Source organism: Macaca mulatta, chromosome 9 (genome assembly GCF_049350105.2).
Source record: "Macaca mulatta isolate MMU2019108-1 chromosome 9, T2T-MMU8v2.0, whole genome shotgun sequence".
Lineage (NCBI taxonomy): Eukaryota > Metazoa > Chordata > Mammalia > Primates > Cercopithecidae > Macaca > Macaca mulatta.
In genome coordinates, this window is record NC_133414.1 from 70367840 (window position 1) to 70388796 (window position 20957).

Consider the following 20957-nt stretch of genomic DNA (forward strand, 5'->3'; position numbering starts at 1 on the left):
ATGTCAATATATACAGGGCGTGTGCTTTTTTTTTTAAAATAAAATATATTTCCTTTATTATTTTGTGAGTGCCAGGAATAAGAAAAGGAGAAAAAAAAAAAACCCATCATCTGAGACCAATGAGAATAGGAACTGAGAAAAGCCACTCTGACATTCTGGCCACCGAACTTCGCCCTGAACACATGGGGACGTTCAGAAATCACCCACGCCTTGCTGTCCTTGGGGCTCACACACGTAGGGTCAGATGATCCTGGTGGAGTTAGGGGTCTGAGGTGGTTAGTAGTGAAGGGGCCCCGTGGGTGGTGGCGAGGCTGGGACTGACCTTGTAATACTGCCCCATGTTGACCGTCGGGGGCGGGTACTGCCCGGAGCTCGGCTGGCTGGGCATCCTCTGTCCCGGGTAGTTGGGGGAGGTGAGTGGCCTCGGGGGGTTGGGGGTTGGGTACTGGCCTGGCTGGGTGGGGAACTGGCTGTTTGGTCCATATTGCTGGTTTCCATAGTTGGGCTGTGGTGGGAGAGAAAGGAGAGGGGAAACACGTTCAATGTTGCCAATGTCACATAGCCAGGTCACCTGAATACCGGGACGGGGCCCACCTCTTCTCATTTGCTCCTGCTGTTTCCCACCCACAAAACCAGATGATGCTTGAGCCCGTTCTCGTCCTGACATCCAGGAGCATTTTGTTCTGCCTGTCCAGCTCACAGGCCACCTTCCCTTGAGGCCGTTCTTCCTGGAGCACATGCGCCCCCTCAACTCCAGGGACACTTTCAGAGCCTCTTGCTCACACCATTATGAGGGGCCTGATTCTAACTCCCCTGACCTTTGCGTCTCTCCTGGCGCCTGGGTTAGGGCTGTGCTCCCCAATGGGTACCCCAATGTGACAGGAGAACACAGTCAATAGGATGAACTTCCAGAAAGGAACCCCCTGTGCCCCTGCATTCTGAGGATGAACCTGGGTGGCACTGTCCTCGTACTCCCCTTGGAGCAGAACACACACCTAGCGTTCAGTTCTGGACCATCGACAACCTGCCACCTGTGCAGGAGGCGGGAGAGCCAGGCTGGTGAAGGAACGAGACAACTTCTCCCAGGAGAGGCAATTTAGAGAAGAGAGAGCACCACTCTCTAGCCACCTTCCCTGTCTGGAAAATCAGGTGACCCTCAGGGCCACATGACATCCTGTGAGTCAGTGGTTTCTTCTTCCCCATCTGAGTGGCTCTCTTGCTTAGAGGTCCTGCTGGTGGCTGTGCCCCAGTGCCTGACAAAATGCCCACAATGCTTACTCAACAAATGAATGATGGACTTGGGGATAAATGTCAGAGTGTCAGTGTGGAAGAATCTGCAACTCATGTTGTAACATGGTGGCTGCTCTGGGTGACAGTAAGGCACCGACCACAGGAGGTGCAGAAGACGTAGCTGGTGCCTACCTGCCGCCTACCTGCCCACCAAGCTAGAGAAGAGAGTCCTCTGTGGGACCAGATGACCCAACCCCTGTCCTAAGGTTCCAACAATTCAAATGCTGTGTGAGCAAGCCATGGCAAGGTGAAGGCAGGCCAGTCTTCCCAGACAGGATCGGGCCACACAGGCTGTGACCACCCAGTGCTGGAGCTGGGTAGCAGCAGCATTCTATGAAAAGGATGATTAATTTAGTAAAAACACGGAGAGCCTTTGGTGTGCTCTCTTTAGGCAGGCAAAAGCCATGAGCATGACACTGGTGCAGGTGCAGGGGTGACACCAATGACCAGGCATTCCGCTGAAGCCTTGTCCGAGATTGCCTGCTTTGCTGTCGGCTAACAGATGCATCCCCAGCACAGCCAGTGGGACACTGAGATTTTGGGCACAGGGTGGCTGAGAAAAGGCCTAGAAACCGCATGGGGGCTGTGTGCCAGGAGAGGTGCCAATAGCTTGAGGCTCCCCCAAACTCAGGACCCAGGAGCCAATGGTCTTTCTCTGGCCAGCATCGTTTTCTGAGGGTTCACTTGTGACACCCTCTCCAGGAAGCCTGCCTTCTCTGACTCACATTGAGTTCTGTGCAGTCTGCTACGCTTCATTCCCTGGTGAGTCTCGGCTCAAAACTTCTTTCCTGCTAAAATCTCACTTCCCAGAGGGCAGGAGGTATGGATTTTACTTCCCTAAATCTTCCCCAACACCTTGGCTGAGCTGGCTGTGCACCCCAAGAGGCAGTGTCACTTCCTATACAGTGACCAAGTGTGGATGGAAACAAAAGCTAAGAAACACGCTGCCTGCCTTCCAGTCACTTCCCCGACGGGTCAGTCCTTATAGACTGGAAACAGCTGCCTGCCTTCCAGTCACTTCCCCGACGGGTCAGTCCTTATAGACTGGAAACAGCTGCCTGCCTCCTAGTCACCTCCCCGACGGGTCAGTCCTTACAGACTGGAAACAGCTGCCTGCCTTCCAGCCACTTCCCTGATGGGTCAGCCCTTATAGACTGGAAGCATTTTGTCTCAGCTCTCTTTCTTGGAGAGGAGTTGGGGAAGTCCTCATGTGGGCAGGACGAACTAAACCCAAGTCACCCAGTTAAGTGTCTGAGCCAAGACAAGAGTCACTACAGTAAGAGGAACTGCTGCTTGCTGAGCGGCGGCATAGGCCAGCCCAGGGCCAAGCACTTCACGGACATCTCCTCAAGTCCCTCAAGCAGCCCTAGGAGGCAGGGTGACTGGCTTGAGGTCTGCCAGTTGGGAAACAGTAGAACCAGGTCTCAAACCCAGAAGCACCTGACCGCTAAGCCCCTGCCTCTTTGTCCGAGTGTGCTCGAGTCCAAGACACACCCCTTCCAAGGCCATACCCACAGCCCACATCTTCAAGCCCAGGTGTCCCAGCTCCCACTTCCCGGCCTCCCACTGCTGCACTCACCTCTCCAGGGTATGGCCTCTTTATGTTCTGAATAGGAAGGGACTGGGGCCGGGGGCCCGGGTAGGTCTGCTGGGGCATCCGCTGCCCGTGCGTGCCAAAGGGGCTGATGCCGGGCGGCCGGGGCTGGTTCATGCCCATGGGAGGGCCGCTCATCCCCGAGGGCGTCATGCCAGCCGCCATGCTCGCGGGGTTCATGCTGCCCCCCATGGAGGCAGGCCCCCGTGGCCCGGGCTGGTTCATGAATTGGCTGTTATACGCCTGGGTGGGACCCATCTGGAAAGAGGAACAGACCTTCAACGGGAGAAGAAAAAAAAAAAAAGAATAAAATGCCACATGCATTGAAAGTGCAGGGAGGGAAGGGTTGGGGAGGTGGAGGGGTGGGGAGGGGGCACCGACCGTCCTGTGCGGCAGTGACCGGTGACCAACCAGGCCCCAGGGGAGCAGGATCCACCCAGGCTCACTGCTGCCCTCTGCAGCCGCACAGGAGAGATGCAACTCTGGGGTGTTAGGGGGTGGGGTGGGGTGGGGTGGGGCGGTCACTCCAATGCACAGGCAGCATTTCCAGGGAGGGAGGCAGGCAGAAAACCAGGAAAGGGTGCAGGGACAGGGAGGGGCATGGGAGGGTGGAGGTAGATGAGGGTGGAGGCAGGAGCCCAAGTGAGACTGCAGCCCCTTTCCTGGAAGCCCTGGCCCTGCCCTTGGCCCTGGGCCAATGAAGGCACACCCGCCATCCACAAAGTCGGCCTCAGCCCAGCTTCCACTTCTGCCCCCACTGCCCTGCAGTCTCCACATCCTCACCTCCTGTTCTGCATTCCTATGGGGGCTCCTCCTCTCCTCATCCCCCAACCCACCCTTCGGAAGGTCAGGGAGCAGCACTGGGGCCTGCGCAGACCCATGGATAGGGTGACTAGGAGGGCACTGGTCTCAGAGGCAATCCAGGAGACAGATCGGTCACAAGACTCTTTTTAGACATCGAGCCCACTCTTTGGTGAGTAGGGGGCCCAGAGAGCAATGTGGAACCTTTTCTCCATATGCAGTAGTACACGAGCCACCAACACACAAACACCAGCACCCAGATACCCCACCACACCCAAGCACACGGACACGCCCCATTCTAAACACAGACCTCCACATGCTTCCATGGAAGCCCAAATCCACCCTAATGCAGTCAGCTCCCCCAGCACACACGGCCCCATAAGCACTGACACTCCAACTCTGCTTTCCCAGGGCTGTCTGCTTGGCTGGCTGGGCGAGATTAGTGGGAACCCTTACCGGTCCATACTGGTTTATATCCTTGTTCTGTGTCTCCTGCAGGGCTGCCACAGTGGCCGTGGCTGTGGCCGTAGCTGTGGCTGCTGCTGCTGCCACTGCCGCTGCTGCAGCGGCTGCCGCGGGCTGAGTGAAGTCAGCAGGCGGCCTGGTGTGCGGAGGGATGCCCATGCCTGCGGGGGCGTTAGGACCCCCAGGGTAACTGCAGGGAGAGAAGGGTGGAAGACTTAGGTACTGCCTGCATCTGAGGGGAACCAAGAGCAAGCTGTGGGCTGGGAGGGAGAGGATGGAGCTGCACCCAGAACCTAGAGGGCCTCTTGGGATTGGCAGCCATTCATTTGTGCCACTTGGCAATGACCACACTGCTGTGCTCCTGGAGCCCTCAGGGGTGCCTGCACCCTCACTGCATGCTGTCGGGCCCCGGTGAGCCCATCTTCTGAAGGACACTGAGTCTCAGAGAACCTGAGCAACTTGCCCAAGGCCCTCCAGCATTGATGGCAGAGCTGTGGCTGCGGCTACAGGTGTTTCTGATCCCTGTGCTTAACCACCAGGTCATACTACTGTGCCAACCCCAGGTCAGAAACCCAGCCAGGGCTGGCAAGGGTTGAGGCCAAGGTGGGGATATTAGGCAGGGCGGGGCGGAAAGAGGAGAATGGGCGCCTCTGCTCGCCTCACACCCTTCCCCAGAGCTCCAAATCCTGCGAGTCCTTGCCCCTTTCTCCTGAGCCAAGGGACTCGCAGTCTGCATAATTCTGCTTTCACCAATCAGCAAGGCAGAGCAGATTTTCCCAGACCGTTTCACTGTCTTTGGGCAACTGGACCCCATCTATACCTGCTCTTCAACTTTCCCAATCCAGATTTTCTCAATACCTTCCTATTTATTAAAGACACAATTCAGAGAAGGGTCGTTTTGAGGTTTTGAGGAATAAGAATGTCACCCTTCTATTTCCACAAGCCTGATGACTGTCAGAACATAGCCCAGCTGCTGCAGCGCCTTATCTGTGGGCCAGGCCTGCGAGCCAGGGGTGACTGAGCCCCTTCAACTCTTGGGACAACAGAGGATAACTTCTCAGGGCAGAAAGCGTGGAGCTGGGATTTAAGTGGGACCCTCCCCGTTGAAACGAGAGAGAGGGGCGGGGTTCATGGCTTCTGCCACAGGTCAACCCTGCTCACCTGGCCCCAAAGCCCCCACTGCCGGGGTAGTTGGGCCGGCCATACATGCTCTGCTGGATGTAGGGCTGAGCGGGGCCAGCCTTGGCTGAGAACTGCTGCTGCTGCCCCGCAAACTGCGGGGAGTTGAGGCCGGGGTTGCTGGTGGTCATGCCCGACGCCATGGGGTTGCCGCCTGGATTCATGGGGTTGTTGGCATTGGCCATAGGGTTCCCAAGGACCTGTGGGCAGAGAAAGTGGTTGTCACCTAAGGTGCTACCCCAGGTAGTGTGGAGAGGAAGGGGGATAAATGAAGAGGGGAAAGGGAGAAAGAACAAAGTGGAGGCAGGACAACAGGGAGGAGGAGAAAAATGGAGGGTGGATGAACTACTCCGAGTGTACTGGTGATAACAGTGGGCCTGGGCGGCAGGTGGCGCGGGGGATGAGAAGGTCAGCCTTGTGATAGAACAAGCTGAGGGCATGACCAAGCCCCATAAAGCCAGCTCAAGTGGTCCCCAGGGGCTGGGCAGCCCCGTGAAGGGAGGAGAGGCTGCTCCTGCGCCAGAGGCCAGTGGGGAGAGCCCCGGCCATGTAGCCTACTGCCCCACAAATGAGCCTGGATGCCAGTGTCTCGTCACACAGGGGCCCCGAGGCCCCTGGCTGCTGCTCTGTGAGGGCCAAGAGGAATCCATTCTGCTAGCTCTGGAGGGCAGCAGGAGCAGGCAACAACAACAGGTCAGGCCAGTGGCTCCCTCCAGGGTGACAAGCAGCCCTGAGCCTTCCATGTAGCCACAGCTAAGTCTAGCAGAGGTCAGGCGGGTGGGAGACCCCCTGACTGGGCAGAGGAGGAGTGGAAGAAAGGAAGGAATGAGAGGGAGGCGGGTTTGACTAGGGCAATGGGGGGTAGGGAGTTGTCAGAAGTCCAAGGCACAATATTTTGATGAAATCTAACTCAGGCCACACTATCAGGGTCAGAGACCTCAGACCTTGGAGCCCTGAGGCCAATAACACAGAAGTTCTCCTGTTTACCAGAGCAAATGGGCTAGGGAAGAACCCCTTGCTGTCCGTATGATGAATGCCATTCCCCCAGAAAGGCCTTAGGATGGGGACAGTCCATAGAGGCTGCCCTCCTGAGGTGGGTACAGAGCCTGCCAGGGGTGGAGACGTGTCCACAGCTGGGTGTGCCCTGGAAGCCGGTCTTCCCAGCAGGGCAGGGCCTGGGAGGGCGAAGAGGGTTGGTATGGCTCCGGGGGTCAAGGGACGCTCCCACCTAGAAGGAGCTGTGGCTGAGGGCAGTACAGGCTCTTACCTGGCTCTGGGATGTGTTGGTCACTCCCCAAACCGTGGTGACCACGGAGAGGGAGCCGGGAGGCTGGTTGGTGTTCTGCTGCCAAGGGACAGAGTCATAGGGGAACGACCCATCACTGCAGAGGGAGACAGAGGGAGATCCTCAGGGCCTGGCAGGCACAGACTCAAGACAGGCCATGCCCATCACCCCAACAAGTGACCGCAGCTCCCAGCCAGTGCTAGGTAACCCCCATCTGAGTCAATACTGGACCCCCAGGCCCGTCTCAGTGCCCAGTGCACAACAATATGCCCTGCATGGTGACAGGCTGTTCAGAAGTGGCCACCATTCCCCGGATCACTGCAGAGAGCTACTTCCATGGCTGTGGGTCTCCCCGTAGCCCTGAGTCCACAGGTCATGCAACCGATGAAGTGGTGTGACCTGAGGCCCAATCTGAGCTCCTCCTTCACCGGGGCTCTGACTCCATGTGGCCCTTTAGGAAGAGCCTGGGCTCTCCAAAACCACCTTACCCTTGGAACTGCTTGGTCCCTCTCAGTGCAGGCTGGAAGGGTCCGAGTCTGAGGGTGTCAGCCCTTCCCTCTGCCTCCCAGCCCTTCACAACAGCCTGGCTGCCTGGGTCATGGGAATGCAGGCTTTCTTCCAGCACCCTTCCTTCCCAACCCCCAGCAACATGGGTACAGGCCTACCTGCTGCACACCCTCTCCTGCCCACGCCCTGATCTCTCGTGTACATCCCTCCCGAGCTAATCTCCCTCAAACACCTAAGATGCCCGGCACAATTAAAGACCTTTGGTGGCCTCTGGCGTTTATAAGGCAGAGTCCAAACTCACACTTAAGAATGACATACTCCTCTGGCAGACCCCACCATTGCCTCACCCTGCTTTGGCTCTGTCCTCTCGTGGAGCCGCCCCTTCCCCTAAACACTGCCTCCTCTTTACCAACCAGGACCATATTTCCCCTGCTCCCCTCACCAGGTCCAGCAGTACCCACATTTGTGGACATCTCCCCAAGGAGCTCTCAGACATCAGAAGCAAGGAGTTAGCCTTCAGCCCTACCTCTTGTGCTCAGGCCTACAGTGAGTGTCCAGTGATGCTTCCTACCAAGCACTTGGGTGCACAAGAGTGAGGTCAGCAGATCCCAGCGAAGGGCAGGGCATGAAGACCTGCCAGGGTGCCAGCCCCCAGGAGTCTGGGGATGAAGCTGCCTCTCCCACGAGAGCCGGCACTGGCTCTCTGGCACCACCCTCTCACCAAGTCACAAAATTCTAGATGTGGAACCAGGAGGAGCAGAAAAGCAAAGTGCCCACAGCTGTGACACTGCCTCTACCCAGGGCACACAGGGTGTGTGTGTGTGTGTGTGTGTGTGTGTGTATGTGTGTTAGGGGAAGGAAACTGGGAGAAGGGATGGGCAATAGGAAGCAGCCTCATGCCTCTGTCTGGCTTGTGTCTGTCTTAGTCACAGGAGACAGCAGACGGCAAAGGTTCTCAGTCACACCTGGGAGACTTGTACCCTAGCTGAGCGGCCAGTCCAACCCTAGCAGCCAGGGCAACTGGGGATGGAGGTGTTGGGGAGGCACCTCTGGGGATGCAAGGAGCCCATCCCAGAGGTAAGGACTTCCCAGAGGGAGGCAGAGGGCTGCATGACCTGCAGGCAGTAGAGATCAGGGCAACCAAGTCTCGTGCTCTGCGCCTTGCCCAGCTGAGCTCTTGGCAATGCTGGTCAAGTCAGATGGGCTCCTGCAGAGGTGACCAGCCTGGAGGGCAGGACCACGCCACTGTCTGCTCATACTTGCCCCTCCCCCTGCCTGGATATCCTCTCCCCTAGATCTCTCAGCCTGGCCAGCCCCTCGCTTTCTTCCTGTCTGAGATCGCTGGAGGAGCCTCCCCTGCCCTCCTGGTATAAAAGAGCAACTCCTACCCGACACTGCCTGCTCCCTCACCCTGGTACTGGAATTTCTGTCACGGCACTCCACCACTGTCCTAATTATATATTTATTTGATTACTGTCTATCTGCCTCTAGAACAGCTCTGTGACGGCATAGACTTTTGGGCTTAGGACCCTGGTGCAAGTTTTTGCACTCAATCTCCTCATCTGTAAAATGGGCATCAGATGACACCTCCACTCTACTCTGTGTTTTCCAACTGTGGGTCACGGAATCTAAGCAGGTGATGACATCCAACCAACAGGGGAGAAAAAAGAATCAACTAGAAAGTGACTGAGAGCACACAATAAAGATGAATATTAGTCCTTGAGCTTCCGTCTTGGTTTTATACACAAATACATGTGCACCTTGGATCAAGGTGTCGTATGTGTATTTATCGTGGATCTTGGTCAAATAAGCTTGAACACAGGTTTGGCAGCCTAAGTCTGATGTGGCTCAAAGAGGAGAATGCAGTCAGAGGGCTTGCCCAACTGAGCGCTGCTCGTGATTTCTGAGGAAACTGCAGGACTCGCATTTGGAGTAGAGGCGCTCAATTGGCCAGGCACGATGAGGAGTGGTGGCTCATTGGAGATCCAGATGCCAAAGGTGACAGACGGTGACAGACTCTGCTCTCCAGGTGGCGGATTGGAGACTGGGAGCCCAGAGGGAGTGAGCAGGGCAGAGAAACACAGGAAAGCAGCAGTGAACCTGCTCCTCAGGGTGGCTGGGCTGGAACAGCCTCTGTCTCCCAGGAAGGTCACTGGGGACCCGGAGCACCACCTGGTTCCAGAACTGGCACACCAGAATCTCACAGGGAGGATCTACAGGTTATGCTTGTACAAAACGAAGAGGAGATCCCCTGGGCACCTGCTGCTCTCAAGGCCCATGTCCTAGGTGTGCTGGATGACCAGAGGGTCCCCCACAACTGAACAAAACCCAAGCCTGAGTGGCTTCTCTCCCCAGAACTTGTGCTCCACAAGTCCCCACCAACCCTCCAGGCTGATGGCCTTCAGACCCAGGTTGCTGTCCTTTGAGAACATGCCTGGCCAGGCTCAGGAAGTGAACCCCTGTGGGAACCCCCAGGGGCCGGCAGGGCCCTGCCTGAGGCCAGGGAGTGGGCAACCGCTGCCTTACCACCTCAGCCCGGGACACTACACAGGCCCATGAACAAGCTCCCAACTGCCCTGCAGCTCCGTGGGTGAGCCTTGTGGGCGGAAACCAGCTCCTTCCTGTTTCGTCCCCTCTGCCCCAAACTTGGTGAGAAGCAAAGCTAACCAACGTTCCCAAACTGGGCATCCCACTGCCTGTCTGGAAGGTTTGCTGCCCCAGAGCAAAGATGCACACAGGCGTATGGAGGACACGTCCGTGCATACACGCGAGGCCCTGCTGGCATGCTGCCCATGCACTGGGGAAGAGACAGGCACAGCGTGTGGGGCGGTCTCAGGACTAGCTTGCCTCCACACACACCTGCTGCAGAAGCAGAAGTGGCAGCCGCACCGATGGGACTGTGACTCATCTCATTCTGGGGGAGACGGGCTCCTGCTGTCGCAGAGAAGGCTCTCGCCCCCGCAGGCCCCCCAGCAGCCCTGCTGATGTGACGCCACTGCCTGGACTCAAGACACCACCACTGGGGGAATGCCTGGTCCTTGTGCCCAAGGATGAAGGACCAACCCGACCCCTGGGCTGCTATGAGAAAGGCAGGGCCTGGCTGGGATGCGAGGAGGGTCTGGAGGGTGCCTGAGAGCCCTTCTTCTCTCCAACGAGCAGTTTAACCTGCAGACATGCTTGGCCTGGTCACAGGTGCTTGGCATTTTTTAATAATTCTGCCCCACTCTGTACAACCCTAATCCAGCATGGCCTGCCCGGTATCCCACCACAAGCTGCTCCCAGCCACAGTCCTGTCGAGCCAAAACTGCCCCAACAATCCTGCTTCACCCACAGAAGCACCAAGGCCAGAAGCCACCTGCAATGTCAGCAGCAACGGTTCAGCGTGCCAAGTGCTCCCTAATACTGGGGCCTCTGTGCCTCTTCTCAGGCTGGCAAGTTCCATCCCACCTTGAAAATGCCATTCATCCTTTCCAGGCTCTTCCAAAGGCCACCTCCTCCGGGAAGCCCTTGCACAAGGTACTGAACTCCACTGGCTCTTCGCATTCCTGGCAGGAGTGAGAACCCTCTGCCTTCTCCCTTCTGCCTCAGGAGCTGTCACTGATTTCTTGGGCTCCCTGGGCCCAGCATGATGTCTTCACACACCAATAGGGCTCAGGAAGCCTTTGCTAAACAAAAAAATGTGCCAGGGAGAAACCACCTCTCTGCATTCACCCTTGGAGGGATGCTGAAAATGAATATGTCCATTTCATTAAGCCTGACCACTGACCACCTTCACAGTGTGCCTGTGGCCACATGGCCACTGAGGCCCAGGAAGTGAGAGAAGCACACAGAGGGAAGCGATGAACCCACTGCTCACTCTCTGTATGCCTCAGCAACCTCATCTGTGAAATGGGGCTGATTCAGCCCCTCCCTTCGAAGGCTGCCATGAGGGTTAAGTGTAAGTGCCTAACACGTATGAGGCCCAGAGTCCTGCACACCTTGGACACCCTGAAACTGCTGGCTGCCGCTGTTACTGTTGTTCTGATTTACTGAGTGACTTCTAGATGCAAGGAATTTTGTGAAGTGGGCTTCACCTAAGAACTCATCCAGTGCCCCATTAAGTGGGCCCAACAGGTGCCCATCTTAGAAGCTGGAGCTCACAGAGGTAGCAGAGCCCGTCAAGGGTGAGGCCGCCGGGTCAGCAGACCATATCAGGCTCATCACCATCTTAAGAACTTAGGATCCAGCAAGGCAGCGCTCCCTGTCCAGAGATGGCCATGAGGCAAGGGAGCACACGGTAGAGGCCACCTAGAAGCCACAAGAATTCCAAGGGCTGCATCTTCCTGGGGGTTCTTGGGGAAGTCGCCTAGCATGAAGGGACAGGGGAGATGTAAAGAAGGGCCTCAAAGGCCAGCTGCAGAGAAAATCCAAATAGTCTTCCAGCAAAGAACTTCTTTATACACTAAATCATCTGCTTTAGCTTGGACTGGCCACGTTGGCAAAGATTCAGGGACCCCTTTTTGAGGTTAATATTCAACCGACAGAGGGAAGCCCAGCAAAAGAGAGGTTCCCTTTGTGGGCTCTGGAGTTAAGAGTCTTTGGGGTCAAACCCTGGCTCTGCCACTGAAGCTTTCTGTGGCCTTGGACATGTTACTTTCAGTCAGCTTCAACTCTCATCTGTAAAGTGGGACTAACACTTTCCTAAAAAACATGAGAAAAAAATAAAGTTTAGCACAGAACCTGGTAGAAAGACCCTGCTCAACTGCACTTACACCTTTCTCTCCAGTCCTCCAACCAGCCATAGGATAGCTACCCCGGTTTACTTCAGGATACTATGAAGCTGACTTAGGAATTTTTCAAATATGCTACCAAAGAGAGGAGTCGTTTTCATTCCTGCCTGTCAACTAGAAAAAAATGTGTTTCTCAAGCCTGTAAGACTTTCTTCATTTTTCTTCTGCCTTCCCTTCTCCAGCCAGCAAACTTCTATCCGTACTTCAAAGCCCAGCCTGCATACTCCCTTTAAGGACTTTCCTAAGCAGAACGAAGGACACTTTCCTCTGTTCCCTCAGCACTTTTTCCACGTATTTTATAGAGAGCTCTCTGCACTGCAGTCACAGTAGACAGTTTACATGTCTGTGCCAGCTCCACGGGCACTGATGGAGGTTTTGCTGAATGTGAGAAAATGAGCAAGGCCTGGGATAAGGCAGTGATGATTCCTGGCTCCTGCGCGCCGCATTCATGGAAGGAACGCGGGGGGAGGGCTGAGTTATTTCTTCCCTTGCACTTGTAATAGCTGCTTTATTTGGTAGAAATAACCAATTCCCATTAAGGGTATTGTCAGACCCTAATTAATTTCCCTGATCCAGCCATATTGGTCCCGTCTCCATGCAAGGCTGTAGTGTTACTGCTAATGAAATGCCAAGCCAGTGAGGAGCTGAAGCTCCCACCCTCTTTAATTTAGGGGAACCATTAACAGTGCTCTCCATCATCACAATTACTGGGGCCTACTTCCTTCCCTCCCTGCGGTGAAACTTAGAGAGGAACTTGTGCAGCTAACTGCGTATTAGATGGTGTTAAAATTTTTCAGTAGGAAGGAAGAAAGGAAAAAATCCCTTGCATCTTGGCCATCTGGAACTGACGGTGCAGGGATTCATGGGTCTTTCGATTCTCCCCTTTCCTTGTTTTTTGTTTGTAAAACGTTCTTGGGGCAAGAAGGGCCTAACATAAACTGAGCTTTGGTGAAGCTATGCAAAAACGAGCTAAAAATGACAGCTGTGGAGATGGTGTGATGTGGCTGGTTTTGACTGACACCTTCTTTCTTGTTTGGCCATGAATAAGCACCTAAGAGTCTGATGGCACCCAGCTGAGGATCAGGGGAATTAGGACCGGTCCATGGGCTACCAGTGTGCCAGGCTCCTGCCACTATTACTCCCCTTCTACAGAGAAGGAAACCGAGGCACAAGGAGGGTAAGTAACTGGCCAGTTACCCAGCTAGAATATGGCCCAGTTGAAACTCAAGGCCCGGCAGCCTGGCTCCAGGGCCTGTTCCCCCATCTGCTATACCCAGGGGATGCCAGGGGTCCTCCCGCCCAGAAGCCTCTCCATTGGGGTTCGTAAATCCCGTACCTAGAAGAAGGAGGATGGCACCTGCACCTCTGGATCTTGGAGGCTTCCCCAGCCCTAGCGAGTTTTGATTGTAATCAAATTAACAGCATAAACAAGATTTATTAGGCCCTTAATTACCTTTGCAACACTGATTTGCATAAGGACAATGTGCTAATCACAAATGGCTTTTTTAACCACTCATTAAAAATCTGGAAGAAGGAGGCAGAAAGACTTCATTGGCTTCAAGTCCAGGTCACTGCAGGGACTTGGAAGGTGTCCTACTTGCCCAGGCGCTGGTCCTGGACCTTGCCAGGCCTCTCTGGCCGCCTTCTCTTGTATAGTATCCTGGACATCTGTGAATATAGACGGCAGCCCCACTGCAGCCAGTGATGAGGACAAAACGCAGTGAGCCTATAGACGTCCACAGACTGAGGATAATTAGTATTCCTCGTCACCACCCTTACCCTCAGAAATGGCTGCGGGGCTACGGCAGCCTGACCCTTTCCTGACATCCTGCTCATGCGGCACCATGTCCCCCACCAGCAGGGAACCACGAGGCCAAGAGGTCAAGGGTCTTGCTGGGAGGCACAGCATTTGTGTGGAAGAACGCAGGCCCTGACTCATAGCCTCATGCCGCAGTACCAAAGCTCTGCAGCCTGCAGCAGACATGATTGTGACACCCGAGCTCTCCAAATATGATAGTCACCAGGGACCCTCTGGGCATCTGCCGTCCCTCGAGGCAGGGCGGGACTGCAAGTACCCAGGCTCCAGGCTCCCTCATCCTCTCCCATTTGTTTGTCCTCAGAGCCTTCAGACAAGGACCCAGAGCCTTCAAACAGCCAGATACCTGCGGGCATTGAATCTCAACCATCCCAGTGCACCCAAGCTCGCCTCCGGTTCAATGTCTCCTTAACGAAAAGGCAAAAGGAGCTTCCTGCCTCCAAGTCATTCAATAAAATTATGGAGGATGACGGACTAAAACAGTTTGCTAATTGTGAAAGCGCTCAGTTTTCTTTTCCATTTTCTTTCCTTCTTGTTTGGGAAATTGCATTGAGGACTTACGAGGTGATAGACCCCATTGCAGTTTCCCTGGAAATGAGGGATTTATCCTTTGTGAAATTCATAAAGGTTGCAAGGAGAGACTGTGTAACTTTCAATTGCCCAACCACAACGTGTCCTCGGAATAGCCTGGGGCTTGGAGAAGGAAGACGGGCTATACAATGGGAAACAGGTGAGCTGTGGATCAGAACCGATGACCCTCTTCCAAAAAGACCCTCCAAATCAGGTTAACAACTAGATACCACCTCGTTGATCCTGAAGGACTAGTTAAACAGCAGAGCCCTGTGCGCTGTTCAATGTCTTCCTCTGCCCTTTACTGGCTGTGTGTTCTGGGGCAAGTCACTTTCCCACTCTGGGCCCAGATTTCCCTCCAGTTCTGCCATTCAAAGTGTAGGATATTGTTTAGCAGGCCCCTCACCTCCCTGTGCTCCCACGAAGAAGCCACGCTCCACGGAACTGACTGGTTAGCCACCAGTACTCAATGAGTCTTCCAGCCCACACGGCTTTCCTTTCTCCCACAGACCACTTAAGGCCCAAAGAGTAAGTGCCAGCCTGGTCTTCAAGCTCTTAGACCACTGGCTTTGCAATCTTGGTCCTTCTGTTAGATTTACAAAGAGCTGAGGCCATGATGGTGGAGGTAGCAGGGCACTGGGTGCTGGCCAGTGGCACTTTGGCCCATAACATTTCTTGGGAAAGCCAGCTTGAATTCATAATATGCACCTACCCCTCCCAGCCCAAGTCCTTCAAGGTCAAGACTCCCATCCTCTGGGCAGCCTCCTGACAGTCAGCCCTGTCCATTTTCCTCCATCTGAACCCCAAAGCCCAGTCTGCCTATCAATGAACTCTAGCCCTGCCCTGCTCTGCCAGATTCCAATGTAGCCCCAATGAGTCTTATTTCCCCAACTAGCTTGAGGCCGCTCCTCGAGCACAGAAATACCTCATCTCTGTTTAACCCTGGGACTGAACAACCTCATGCCTTAGCTCAACTCAGCTGGTAAAGGGTTGGCCAAGATCCAGATTTGTGGCTCTCTGTGACCTAAACAATCACGGTCAAGCAGGTCTGAGGCTGGTCCCTAGTGGGGAGCTGCAGGGTTCTGGCCCTCCATCAGCAACAACTTTACTAAAATAACTTGGAGGAGAGAAGCTTGGGAAGGTCATGACACGTGGGATGATGAGAGGAGGATAATTCTGGAGGGATGGACAGCTGGGCTAGAATTAATAAGGTAAAGCTTCCCGAGGGCAACTGCGAGATATGCTGCTTAAGTGAAATGCGGCTGCAGCCTGTACTCAGGGGCTTGCTTCAGATGAAGACAAACTGTGGCTTTTAGCAAAGGGTACACAGAGGGAGGTGGAGGCAGGTTTTGTCTCTCTAGAGCAGCGGTCCTTAACCAAAGGTAAGACTCCCCTCAAATGTGGGAGGGTACTTTTGTTGTGATAATGCTTAGGGGAAGAGGCAGTCATCAGAACAATGGAGTGGGATTAACCAAGGGTGGGCATTAAAAAAAAAAAAACAAGGAACAGAGTGGGTAGGGACCAAGATGCTAAATGCCCTGCAAAGTCCTGCACGCTGAAAAATTACCCTGTGTCAGACAGGTGCAGTGGTGCATGCCTGTAATCACAGCACGTTGGGAGGCCAAGGTGGTAGGAATGTTTGAGCCCAGGAGTTCGAAACCAGCCTGGGCAACATAGCAAGACCCTATCTCCACAAAACTAAAAAGAAATAGCCAGGTGTAGTGGCACGTGGCTATGCTTCCAGCTACTCAGGATACTGAGGTGGGAAGATCGCTTGAGCCAAGGAGGTCGAAGCTGCAGTGAGCTATGACGGTGCCACTGCATTCCAACCTGTCCAACAGGGTGAGACCCTGTCTGTTAAAAATAATAATAGGCCGGCATGGTAGCTCATGCCTATAATCCCAGCACTTTGGGAGGCTGAGGCAGGCAGACTGCTTGAGCTTAGGAGTTGGAGACCAGCCTGGGCAATGCTGTCTCTACTAAAAATACAAAAAATTAGCCATGGGTGGTGGTGAATGGCTGGGGTCCTAGCTACTTGGAAGGCTGAGGTGGGAGGATCACTTGAGCCTGGGGGCGGAGGTTGCAGTGAGCCGGGATTGCATGGCTGCACTATAGCCTGGGCGACAGAACCAGATCTTGTCTAAAAAAAAAATAATAATAATAAAAGAAAAATTACCCTGTGTAAATGCACTAAGGAACACTGCTACAGAAGAGAAGCTTGGAGCTGCTCAGCAGCCAGACCCAGGGTCTGAGGAGGCAGTGCCCTTGGGTGGTGGCGGGCTTGCTATGGTACAAAGGGCTTATGACCAAGGCAGGCAACCACATGTCAGGGGCAATCAGGTCCAGGGAGGGCACTGGACATGATGAGCACTAAGGTCCTTTCCAGCTCAAAAAGTCAACAAGCCTCTAATTCGATTTATAAAGCGTGGCTGACACCCAAGCTCCCAGCAGCGCCTCGATGGTGCGACCCAGGTCTGCCTGCAGTGTGCTCTGGGCTGCAGGTCCCTCAGTCAGGCTGGATAATGAGAGCCGAGCTCTGACTGCAAATGCCCCTCCTGATCATTAGCGGGGACACACACAGGGGAGAGGAGACAGCATGACAGGCCCTGTTGTTGCAGGGTCAGCCTGCAGAGCGCTCAGAGAGCATCCCCAGCTCAGCAAGGGACTCGAAAGATAATTAACTGGGGGAATCGCCAGTCCTAGCCACGTCTCCTTCTGAGGCTGGCACAGGTAGACTGGACAATCCCTTGGTGCTGTCAGCCTCCAGCAAACCCATGCCTGCCTGTGACCCTGGGCTTCTGGTGGACCCAGCCCAGTCTTGGCTTCAGGGTGGCTGGCCTGGGCTGGCTCTGTCCCCATCTTGGCTGGAATCACCAGCCCCGTGGCCTTCCTGAGACCCCTGCCAGCCCCTGGTTTCTCTGGGGTTGCCCAATACCCTGGTCAAGAAAGAGGGAAGGTGCTGAGCTCAGAATTTCTAACCTTCTGCCGGAAGCCTAGAACCAGAAGAAAAACAGCCTCCACCAAAGTGACAAACTCAGTGCTCTCAACGTGTTTGAGAGGGAGAAACAGGGCTCACCCATGAAGATGTGAAAAAACAACTGCACCTTAGAAAATGCAACATTTTCAAGGCTGCACAGAGGCCCCCACCCCAGGGACACGTCCAAGGAGATCTGAGACCAGAGGAGTGTCTGCTCAGCGCCTGCCCCCATGGCACCCACTCACTTACCTGTGTGACAGAGTGGGTTTCATGGAGCTCATGGAGCTGAGGGGGGGCTGCATGGGGAGTTTCCCAGGGGGATCACTCTGGCGGCTCTTCTGATGTCGGAGCAGCAGCAGGCGGCCAAGCTCTTCGCACCAGGAGGACAACAGGGCTGCAGGAAGGACAGGATGGTCAGTGGCTGCTTGTTCATTACGCCCTGCCACACCGAGACCCCTCCCCAACCCTCCCCAGACTGGGTGCTATCCATGCTGGTTTTGCTCCCAGATTCGTGTGACACCAGAAGACTTAGCCTTCTTTGGAGGCCTCAGTGGTCTCAACTGTAGAATGGGACTGACACCCTTGAAGGAGAATACAAAAGCTTCTGTCGTGAAGAGAAGGTCAGAATGACCCATGTGCGGGAAGTAGTGGTCCGAGGCAGCAAAGACGGGGAGAGTCAGAATGATGGGAAGGATGGCAGAGATGGTGCCAAGAGGAAACTGGAGGAGTGAGGGGGCCTGACATGGACCTTGAGACAGCGCAAGCTTAGCAGCTGCCTGCCACCCCAGATCCCTCAGGGAAGCCCACCCCCTCACAATTTGATCAGAGGCAAAGTGTGGCTTCTCCCCATGTGTGGGCTCAAAAATCACAAGGTTTGAACAAAATCTTGGAATCTGCTGATAACCTAGGAGTGTCTGCAGAGCTGTCCCTGAAAGTCCTGCCCAGAAACTGGCCCCCTAGGACACCCCTTCTGGTCACACCCACGGTTGGTCCCTGCTCTACCGGACACAAACGCCTAGGAAGACAAAGGATGTCCAGAGCAGAGGGTAGCCGGGGTGGTGGGGGGCCAAGCAGGAGGCAGCCAGGGGTGCCCAAGGCAGGAGAATGGAGCAGCCATCCACATCCGGGATGAGAGAGCCCCCACATGAACTGGGGACTGGGGAAAACTGCCATTTTCTTTCACTGTTCACTGTCCCCATGTGACCACAGGAGCTAAAAGCGCCCCCTAGGCCAGCATGTCTCAGCCTGGGCTGTCCAGCGTGTCTCAGCTGGTCTGTCCTCCTGAAGTACATGACGAAGCTGAGGGCTGGGGGAACTGGCTGCGCTCAGTCACCAACTTGCTGTGGTGTGGACTCCAGGAGCCCACAGACTCTGGGCCTCAGCTTGCTTAGAGGTAAAAAGGAGTAATGCCTCGTGCCCTGCCTTCCTCCCAGGCTGCAGGGAGGGACAGATGGGGGCCTGCTGGGTCTGTGGAACTGCTGGACAAAAGGTGGCCACACCTCAGCTGATGCCCTACTCCTGCTGGGAGTGACCTGAGCGTTACGGAAGTAGTCGATGGGCAAGAGTGACCAGGCATCTTTTGAATCACAACTGCTCAGCCACTCGGCTGGGTGCAAAGCCGACTCTACATTTCAAGGGTCTCCCATCTGGACGCTGCACAATGTGCTTCTGCATCCTTTTTTTTCTCGACCATCTAGGACATCATTAGCTATTATTATCCTCATTCTACAGACGAGTAGACGGGGGCCCAGTCAGGCAAAGCTACTCACAGTAACCACGGCCAGAGTCGGCAGGGACAGAGACAGTGCTCCTGCCCCTAGCCCCACACCCTGGTGGTAGAGCCTGAGACCAGACCAGAAGGTGGGAAGGAGGTGAAAGCCTTCAGAAGGCAAAATCCTAGGTGTTCACAGCCCCCCAGCCCCTCAGACTCAAGGAACCCCTCAGGCCTGTTCTACGCCACCATGTTGGGCAGGCACTGGTGGAAGACGCCCATATGCACAATGACTGGGAATGGCTGGGTAGGCTGCCATTCCAAGCCGCCCAGATCCTGGACAGGGTTCCCGTCAGCCCAAAGCCCTGAAAAGTCACCAGGGCCGCTTGCTCCATCTGCTCGGCTTGTGTGGTACACAAAGATGCCCAACCGAGAAGGCAAGCAGGGGCCGTGGTCCCCAAGAGGGCCCCTGTTTCTCCCTCCAGGAGGGGGCCTGGTGGATGAGCTAAGTCTTAAAAGATGTATCCTGCCCCACTGTGGGGTCACCTATGCCAGCACCCTCAAAGGAGGGCAGTATGAGAGAAGAGACACTCTCCCCAGCATGTGTGTCTGCCCAGAAACCAACAAACACCCCTTTGTGGGTGTCCAGCACACATCTGCTGCAGCTGGAGAGGCAGCCTATTCAAGGAGGCCAGGACAGACAAAAACGAGCCTCCAGCCCACTCCATCCTTCTCCCAGGCCCCTAGGTACCGCCTCTCGTGCGGGGACACTGGGCATCTGGAAACTCATTTGCACGCCAAGCACGAGGCCCGCTGGATCGCAGCGAAGGAGGGATCGCTCCACTGCCAGCACAAAGGACGGCCACAGATGGTGCCGCCTGCTGCCCGCCCCACCCCTCCTAGCCCTCGCTCCTCCTGGGGGCTGGACTGCCATGCAGGGGGCGGAGGCACCACGGGGGAATCGGGGCTTTCCTCCAATGTCATGGACCACCCCCTGCTCGGTCAAGGACAGCCCTTGTCCTCCTGCCCCTAGTGGAGTGGTTTCCGTAAAGGGAATAAAGGCAGGTTGGCTGTGTGACAGGGCCTTGCTGTACAGTCTGGCATGCTGCAAACAGGCGTGATATGTGGATCAGCCAGCCACAAAGGCCACTTTCCTACAACCAAGAGGTGGTGGGGGGATGGGGAGTCACCACCCCTCACCCCTGAGGTGGGTGAGCACAGAGGCCACGCTGGCAGCCCCATGCGGGGCGGTGAATGTTGTGCGTGTTCTCCTTATGGTGCAAACCAACACAAGTTGTTCCGAGGCAAACGTGGGTTAATGACAACGCCTGGGAATTCGCAGCCAAAAAGGGAGTCTGGGCACTATCAAGAGAACCAGGAGGGCTGACGGGGACAGACAGAGGCAGGCAGGGGATTACGCAAGGACAGACAGAGTGACACCAGCTGGGCGGGTGTCTGAGTGTGCCTGGATTTTGGCCGTCACTCACACGTCTGAACTGGGAAGCCTGTCTGCTCTAATTAGGCGGGGCTGGCCTGCATGCCTCTTTGACCTGCATGCCTTTGGTCTGTGTACTTGCTAGGATGGCGAAAACAGTCCCAGGGTGAGTGGGAGAGACGGGAGGACCTGGTGTGGTGTGCGCAGAGCATACCAGGCAATGGGAGGGCAGTTTCAGTCCTGACCTGAGTCCCTCTCTGCTGCAGGCAGGGTCGAGTACCTTCTACTGCCTGAGCAACCAACATGGCCAGTCTGTCCCTTTGTCCTGTGGGCCCCACATACCACTGGTAAGAGAGCTGGCCCCAAATGCCCCTTTTCATACAGAGGACCCCAGTTTTCAAATTAAAATGGCAGCTAGGACCCAATGTCCCTTTCCCCCTTCATAAAATGCAGCTTGCTTGGGCCCAGGACAGCCTTGGCCAGTACATGTGACTACCTCTCTCCCACAGATGGGTGACGACTGGCCTCCTGCCTGGTGCTCCCACGGTGGGAGGCCCA

At 55.3% G+C, this 20957-nt stretch overlaps 1 protein-coding gene across 41 annotated transcripts in view; it reads right to left on the reverse strand.

The window, feature by feature from the left end:
* ZMIZ1 (zinc finger MIZ-type containing 1) overlaps positions 1–20957 on the reverse strand; it is a 244518-nt gene that overhangs the window by 19607 nt on the left and 203954 nt on the right. For 23 of the 41 annotated variants that reach the window (XM_077946507.1, XM_077946493.1, XM_077946506.1 and 20 more), the window contains 6 exons: positions 17503–17647; positions 6597–6711; positions 5312–5529; positions 4142–4340; positions 2870–3160; positions 323–505 (listed from right to left, as the gene is read on the reverse strand). In XM_077946507.1, coding sequence (XP_077802633.1) covers positions 323–505; positions 2870–3160; positions 4142–4340; positions 5312–5529; positions 6597–6711; positions 17503–17647 — 1151 coding nt within the window. The remainder of the gene's footprint in view (positions 1–322; positions 506–2869; positions 3161–4141; positions 4341–5311; positions 5530–6596; positions 6712–17502; positions 17648–20957) is intronic. The other 18 variants (XM_077946513.1, XM_077946501.1, XM_077946512.1 and 15 more) reach the window with 1 other exon arrangement.